We start from the raw sequence: 8716 nt of genomic DNA, 5'->3' as shown, positions 1-8716 counted from the left end.
CATTTAAAGACTTTGTTTTTTATTAACTTAATTTTGTGAAAGAGCTATATATCTAGTTCTGCCTCACCGATAACAAGCTAGCTTTACCTTATTTGGATATCCTTTTACTTTCTTTTAGTTTTACTTTTAGTATATATACCAAGAAATATTATCTACTAAGATTAGACTAACTGACTGGTTTTATAAAATTTTTATTTTTTGAAAATAGTTTAGTAAAAGTTAATTTTTAAAAGATAATTTTTTTAAACACGAAAATTTAGATATTTATTAATATATAAAATTATATTAGATTTTTAATTTTACAAAATAATTTGTTAGGTATTTTCAGAAACACTCCTATTTAAAAAAAAATTTGAAAGCACAAGTTTTACCTAAACTAAGTTTAAGTGTATTCTTTCTTTCTTTTATTATAGTAAATATTGATTAAAAATTTTGAAAGATCAATTAGTGTTTTAGCATGGGAAAATCCTTAAGTAATTTCTCATATAATTAATTAGGATAAATTAAAGAAAGGCATAGTAATCTCTTCTTTATATAATTAAACGGACTACTATATCCTTTGTTTTCTTTTAATTATTTAAACGACTTTAATTTTCATGCATTGACAGTGTAAAAAATATTTTATACAGTCGTGCAATCACAATTATTCTCTTGGATGACAATTAACGTAGTCAATATAAAAAGTTGTTGTTTTCGTTAATATGACATTATGTGATTGGATGTAAGTGTAAAATAGTTTTTCAATTTTTATTTAAAATTATATGAGAGTTTTCCCATTTTTAGGAACTAATTTATCTTTTGAAACTTGTAAAAAGGAAGGAAACTAAACTAAACTAAACTAAATTAATTAAATTTCTTAATTTTAAGAATACTCACTTGTATGGCTCATTATATATATGAACATGGGATGATGAGTATGGAGATAACATAAACACACCCACTTGGCCACTTTATTAGAGTGATGTTGTTATTTAAGATCACATGGACATTGCCCATAAGAGTTGTTTTTAATTTCATCCCAATTAAATGCATTAATTAATACAGCTTCTCCAGGGCCTTATTGGTTATTGCATTCTTGGTTACTTATCTTGCTTGTACTCCAAGTAAGTCCATGATCCTTGAAGAAGATAAAGTAAACACCCATCTTGAAGTTTCAAATTTCATCCATAACCCAATTAAAACTACTAAATTAATCCAGTCCAAACTAAAAAGGCTTGGAACTTAATCTAGTTGTACAACTTTTTCATTAATTAGAATTGTAGATATAGGGACCTAACTTCTCTGAAATAAAAAAGTTACATAAAAAAAATGAGGTAATAAGAGTTTGCTCATTTTAAAACAAGATACTGACCTAATAAAACTTACATAAAATAAAAATTGCAAATTTAATAATAATTGAATTTTTATTTTCCCATTTACTAATTTTATTATTACGAGGATGTTAATACTTTTTATTGTCATAGATTTGTCAGAATTTATATCTCCCTGTTGAAATTTACTTGAGCTAAAAAAAAAAAGAGAAAGGGATTGAACCTTAAATTTTAATCAACATATAAAATAAAAAAAATATATAATTTTATAATAAAATTCAAAATAAAGCTAAGATTAGCCCCAATCCAAGTTGAAATATCCAATACAGGGAGTTGACATTATGCAGAAACACTGCAACATTCCTAGGCAGGGTTGTCTCAACTCTCAACAATATGTGTGCTGAAGTTGACAAGGACATAGCATCAACAACACATATTATATGTTCTTCTGTTCTTTAAAGCTCTTATTCTAATCAAAATTATTATTATTATTGAACACAAGCCTCTTTTTTTATTGTCCACCATATTCTTTTAACTCCCAGGTTTAGAATTAATCCGTCACAGATATAAATTATTACATGCACAAAATGAAATTCGAATTTCGAATACTTGAATAAATTGACTACTCGATCAATTTAAATTAATTAACACAAGCCTTCTTTTATCAAAAAAAAGAAACACTTGTTGCACAAAATTCTCCCAACCAAACAACACAAACGTTATCCACAAAAGCCTCTCTCACAACCACAAATCACAACAACAACAAAAAATCCTATTCACTTCATCAAATATAATGACTCACATCTTCAATCTTCATCATCTATTTCACAAGGCCCTTAAACCTTTAAACACTACCAACTTTCCAATTTTTTTTTTTTCAAATTTTCTTTTTTTTTTAAAAAAATACATAATATAATAGTAATAATAATTATAATATAATGCTCTTACGTGGCATCATCTCGAGTCCTCTCCCTTCTCTCCGCCTCCAACTCAAACCCAAACTCAAAACCCGAAACGTCGTCGTTTCATCGCAAACCCCAACCAACGCCACAAGCTACCCTCTCTCCATCTCCGACGAGGTCCTCGAATCTCGCGGCTTCGTCCTCCGCCGAAGCGCCGACGGCCTCAACCTCGACGATCTCAACGGCGTCTTCGTGGCGGTAGGGTTCCCGAAGCGAGATCCGGAGAAGATCCGCGTGGCGCTGGAGCACACTGAATCGCTGCTGTGGGTGGAGTACCTCCGTACACGGCGGCCGGTGGCGTTTGCGAGGGCAACCGGCGACGGAGTGTTCAACGCGATAATATGGGACGTGGTAGTGGATCCATCGTTCCAAGGAGTTGGGCTTGGGAAAGCGGTTATGGAGAGAATGATATCGGAGCTTCTAGAAAAAGGGATCGTGAACATTGCTCTTTACTCGGAGCCTAGGGTTCTTGGATTCTATAGGCCTCTAGGGTTTGTTGCTGACCCTGATGGCATTCGGGGAATGGTGTATTCCAGGAAGAACAAGAAGAACAAGAACAAATAATTTCACAATTTATTTATTTATTTTTATTTATCATAACATATTTGTTAATCATTTTTTTTGTTTGTTAGTTACTCTCTGTTCTAGTTTTCCTTTTAACATTGCTTAGGCGACATTAGGATATTTGAATACTCTTATATAATATTGACAACGAAAATTCAAGTGCAATTTTTTGAAGTAAAATTAATAGTTGAAAACAAACTTGAGCTCTCAAAATTAATAGAATAATTATCTAAATCAGTTCAGACATTTTAGTTCTTCAATTTTTGAAATATACAAAAAATTCTATCAAGAATTTGATTTTGGAACAAATTAATCTTTGGTTTTATTTCTCTTGACAAAAAAATGACATAGAGACTTGAATTAATATATATATTGTATTATATTGTTCTTTTTAATTTGTCTAGTTGTACACATGAGTAATTGACTATCACATATTGTATTGTATTAATTTATTATTGACGAAAAAATAAGGCTATGATTGATTTGTATGCTGGAGTTGAATTTTAAGAAATTTTTTGTTTATTTCAAAAGTTGAGAGACTAAAATGTTCAATTTTAAAAATTTTAGAAACTGATTTGGATAATTAATCAAATTAATATTAATACATGAATGGAATCCAAAAAGGATTAGTTTTCTCTCGAGTTGAATTATTTACTTGGTTTGTACTAATAGACCGAGTTAATACAAATAATTGCTTGAGTAAATTTGGCATTATTGATCAGAATTACAATATATGTGTGATGTGTAACAAGAAACTTGAAACCGTACAACATTTGTTTAAACTGTACAACATTTGTTTGTTACGTGTGAGTCAGAGGCGGAGCTAGAAATTTTTTTGGGAGGGGCCAACATGAAAAATATAAGTTAAGAAGAAAGGAAAATTAAAAATAAAAAAAAACTAAATTAAAAATTAAAACTTATACATACATATTATTTATTTTGGGGGGGCCATTGCCCCCCTTCTCTATAACGTGGCTCCGCCACTGGTGTGAGTATGCTTGACAGGTATGGTGCGCATGGATTACTTATGTGGGTCGGGTTTGGTGTTGCCCAGGGTCCATCAGAGAACACTTTAAGAGTTGGAGGATGATGCCTTCGAGAAAAGACGAGCGTAAAACATAGTTACTGGGATTTTTTTCCGTGATTTGGAATATCTGGTTGTATAGGAATGAACTCATTTTTTAGAACAAGACAACGGTAGCGATGGAATGCATTGTTAAATCTTTTTGTAGTTTTAAGGAATGGTGTGAAACAAACTCATGTCATTGATGACTATGCCGAAAATGATATAAGAGTTGTTACACTTTTATTTCCTGGTTGTATGTGTTGAGTTTCTTTTGACTTTAAAAAAAATAAAATTGAAATTTATTTTTAAATTTTTAAAATAAAACTAAAGAAAATTAACATTACGGATAATTTTTAAAATGATAGAAACAAAATATATATTTTTGTCTATTTTTTTTCTTAGTCCACTTGTAATAACGCACATCCTTGAACCAAAAAATGTGAATTATTTTGTTTGCAATCATAAGTTCAACTTGATGGCATAAAAGAAATAAAGTTACTGAATGTTAAAAGTTAGAAAAGTGAATCCAAAGCAACATAACTTGAGTCAACTCCATGATTGAACCTTCCTTCTCTTGAATTTGAACAGAAGCTTTAGCTTTTGCCTTTTGGAACCCAGCATTAAGCTATTCTACAACATACAGCTTTTGTATCATTGCGGAAATTCCACGTTTTAAATTCACTTCTTTTTCTTTTCACTCATAGCTCTCTTCAAGGACGCTCAAATTTTAAATTGTGGTCACATTTATGTAATAATTGTCATTGCAATTTCAAAAAAAATGCAAATATGCAATGTACCTTGCACTAGTAACACAAAAATATTAAAAGTATATCGAAAATCAGCTATCAAATTAATTATCTTGTGTAAATCAATTTGGATAGATCGAATAGTCAGGTCACTCATTCATTTAAATAAGTGTTGAAATTTTCGAATTCCGTTTTATGTATGCAATAACCCATTGGTTAACGACAAAACCCCTTAAACGGAGCTCAGATTTGCGATGAATTAGTTCTTGACTTGTCGAGTTAAGAGATACCGTGAGAAACAAAAGAAAGTTAGTTATCTTGTGTTTGTCTATAAATACATGTATTATCTCATTTATTTTATATTCTAACATATTTGATACGATTAATTGATTTAGTAGCTGATTTTTTGTCTGTAGGTAGAATGATCGATAGTAACTTTGCAATTTGCAATTACACTTGTAAACAATAATATAAAAGGTTTAATTATTCTGTTGGTCTCTATAGTTTCGTGAAATTTTCAATTAGGTCAATATACTTTTTTTCTTTTTAATTGGGTCCCTGCACCAAATTTTTTTTCAATTAAGTCCCTCTTAGTAGTAATTGGCTTAATTCTATAGGATAGAAAAAAAAATTGGTACATAGACCTAAATAAAAGGAAAAAAAAAGTGTAGAGGTCCAATTAAAAAAAAATTGGTACAAAGACTCGGTTAAAATAAAAAAAAAAGTTAGAGACCTAATTGAAAATTTTGCGAAACTATAAGAACCAACAGAGTAATTAAACCAATATAAAACAATGACTACAATTATCCCAGCAAACAGCTCTTGCAATTTCAAAGAGTGGCCACAAAATTTTCACCAATAAAGATTATAACTTTGAACAAAGAAATTGAGTTTAATCATTGTTTTAAATTTTTTGAAATTTGTACAAGAGCTTATTTTTACAAAGGAGGTGATTGTTGCTATAACAAATAATAAAGCCTTATTCTATAATTCAATTCATGTGAATTTTTACAAATCATAGGAGTGCCCACCTTTGATATTAAGTTCATTTTAATACTAAAAACAAGGTTAGAGTCACTTCATTTGAAAATAAGAATAATGAGAAGAAATAATATTAAGAAGAAGAAGAAGAAGAAGAAGAAGAACTAAGAATATCCAATACCAACATATCCAAATCTACATGAACATTGCAATGGAAGTATGAAACTGCAAGAGCAACATATTGCATTCTTCAAACCATAAGTTAAAACCCCCCTCTCAGTGTAAGTAATTGTGTCTGTATTCTTCTTTGTATTTTCCCCCCTCCCATGTTGCAAATTCAGTATCTCCAATGTAACATTGTGCTTCAAGAAGAGGTTGGTTTAGCCGGGGCGAACTCTGTCGAGCCAATCGATGCTCTTCCTCGGCCTCTCGAACTGGACATCGACGCTTCTCCTGGACTTATCTTGCAAGTCCATGATTCTAGACTTGTCGTACTCCACGCTCCTTCGCGACCTCTCCACCTGGTCGAAATGGACTCGCAACTTCTCCAATTTGTCTGCATTATTGATTTTGTACTCGTGGAATTTCAGCTTCTCGGTCCTATCGACACTCTTCCTCGGTTTGTCCCTCTGATCAGTGCTCTTCCTCGGAGTTTCAAAGGTATCAACACTTCCCCTGGATTGTTCAACTCTATCTACACTCCTCCTAAAACTTAGTCTTTGCGACGGCGCCTTTTCTACAGTAGATATGAATTTTCTGAGATGTCGAATGTATTCCGGGAAGAGTTCCAAATTACAGTGGTTTCCTCCTTTGAGCCATAGAGGTTCATATTTCTGTTGGCATAGCTCCCACAATTGCTTGCCATGAGAGCAATCGACGACCTCATCGGCAGTTCCCTGAAGAAAAGTACACACACAGCCAAATTCGACATTAGTACCCGTAAACATAACTACATAGAAAGCATGATCACTTGAATACAACTTAAAAATGTTTCAATCAGCTGCAAAGGCTGGTAGAAACAGAATCCTTTTTCTTGTGCCGAATACCAGTTCATGTCGTATCACGATTTTACATTACAAGATTTAGCAGGAAAATTTATCAACCAAGTAAAATAGTGCAGATTATTTGCATTAATTAGACTGCATTTGTCACTTTGATGCTAAGCCCGAGTTGACGATCCCAATCGAAGAAATTATGATAACATATGAAAGTTAATTATTGGACGAAAAAATGACGAAGTGAAAAGTTAAACCTGCCAATAGATTACTTACATGAATTACTAGCACCGGACACTTGACCAATGGAATTTTATCGATGTTCTGCACAACGGCACGACAATAACAGGAGTTAGTTCAGGGATAGAATGCTGCATGTATGTAATCCTCAAATCAAATGACATTAAGCACATCGGACAATGAAGAATCTAACCTTATAAATGTCGAACCAGTATGTCCGCTTCACAGGATACATGACTCTCAACCCAGATAGTATAGGGCTGTGGAGAACAACAGCCCTCAGTCGGGGTAAACGAGCCGCGAGATCCAAAGTAGGGCCGCTGCCAACAGATTGACCATAAAGGATTATGTCTTCTTGCTTTGTCCCGTAGTTCTCTTCCAGATACTTATATGCAGCTTCAATGTCGGCGTACGTATTATGCTCACTTGGCTGCAAGAGAGCATCAAAGATAAACAAATTTTTCGGCATTCGTTTGCCTGCAATGATTAAGAGTACTAAATAAACAAGAAATAAGTGTATATACCCATTACCTTCCCCGATGATTGTCCATAGCCTGAATAATCGTATCTGCATACGTCGAAAAAAGATACTTCAAAATCAATAACCTCTGACTTACAAATGTTCCATTTTACATATCATTTCTTTGACAACAACACAACAATATCATGACAGCAGGGCAAGAAGTAACAGGAACAAAATCCCTAAATTAGGGAGCAAAAGATCAATATGACATATTTTCATTTGAGATCTAACTACAATCATTCGGATGTAGGTCATTAGTATATCAAATCAACTGCAACACAAGTTCCTGTCATTTTTAGTCCAAAAATACTCCATGAGAGTTTACAATTTCATTGTTTATCAGGCAATCTTAGAGCTGAAGAACAAAGTTTTGGTCAATCCATGGTCCAAAATAGTTAACCAGACGTCGCATCGTCACTTGTCAACGACAACTTCCCAAATTTATATTCTTTTTTCTTTAACTACACATGCTTTAACCTTCTACATTTTTATATGCTTGACTCATGACCTCTAAAAGTAGTGTTTCACCAAAAAGCTAGCTAAATTCAAAGTTCTTTTTCTTCCACAATCAAAATTTCAACTTGGTTGACGATGAACAGATACGGACGATACATTAAGTACCGATGAAAGTTATGAAGTACCATGTTCACACCTTCACATCATAACTTTGAATCGTGCAAGACTCAATTACAAAACATGGATCAAGCTTCACAAGTAAGGGATTAGTGTACTATTGATACAGGAATTATACACAGGAACTGGAAATCATTGCTTGCAACATGAAAACTCTTGCCAGATAAGCCGGAACTCATGACCTAACAAACTGGACCCATCATTGAATAATCAAACCCCCCACAAAGCCATTGAATTCTTTATTGCAAAACAAATCCATCAACATCAAAAGCACAACAAAACAAATCCAAGCCAATTCATTCCCCTCAAATGAATGGTCATAATCCAATCAAATGCCAAAACAAACACATGCCACCGAAATTCAGCCAAAAATCCAACCACAGAAAAACACATCCAGTCTCAATTGATCCACAAAATTCCAAAAGGGAGACAACCATGCAACACAAATCCTCATAAAGAAAAAGTTACAAAGAATAAACTAGAACATTAAAAAGATCATTTTTATACTAAAATTCAAATCAAGAGTAAGATTGGTCCCCATCCAATGGAAAAACATAACTCCGAACGTAATTCCAGATACCCCATTACTTAGAAAAACTAATAAAACAAACCCAATTGCCCAAATCATATAAATAAATAAAAATTCAATTTTTATAATATAAAATTAGAATTAAGAGTAATATTGTCCCCAATACT

The 8716-nt window shown here is 32.6% G+C and overlaps 2 protein-coding genes across 2 annotated transcripts in view; one reads left to right on the top strand and one right to left on the bottom strand.

Annotated features, from left to right (window-relative positions):
- Positions 1905–2885, top strand: LOC107634137 (serotonin N-acetyltransferase 2, chloroplastic). Its single transcript, XM_016337714.2, has one exon. The coding sequence runs from the start codon at positions 2249–2251 to the stop codon at positions 2834–2836; it is 588 nt and encodes a 195-aa protein (XP_016193200.1). The 5' UTR covers positions 1905–2248; the 3' UTR covers positions 2837–2885.
- LOC107629357 (protein ABHD17B) overlaps positions 5745–8716 on the bottom strand; it is a gene marked incomplete at its 5' end in the record, with an annotated part of 3680 nt that continues 708 nt past the window's right edge. Inside the window, 4 exon segments of the mRNA XM_016332134.2 lie at positions 5745–6525; positions 6901–6948; positions 7058–7294; positions 7396–7432. Of these exon segments, the coding sequence (XP_016187620.1) occupies positions 6010–6525; positions 6901–6948; positions 7058–7294; positions 7396–7432 (838 nt within the window).

This window comes from Arachis ipaensis, chromosome B03, assembly GCF_000816755.2.
Source record: "Arachis ipaensis cultivar K30076 chromosome B03, Araip1.1, whole genome shotgun sequence".
Taxonomy (NCBI): domain Eukaryota; kingdom Viridiplantae; phylum Streptophyta; class Magnoliopsida; order Fabales; family Fabaceae; genus Arachis; species Arachis ipaensis.
This window is presented reverse-complemented; position numbering and strand designations above follow the sequence as displayed.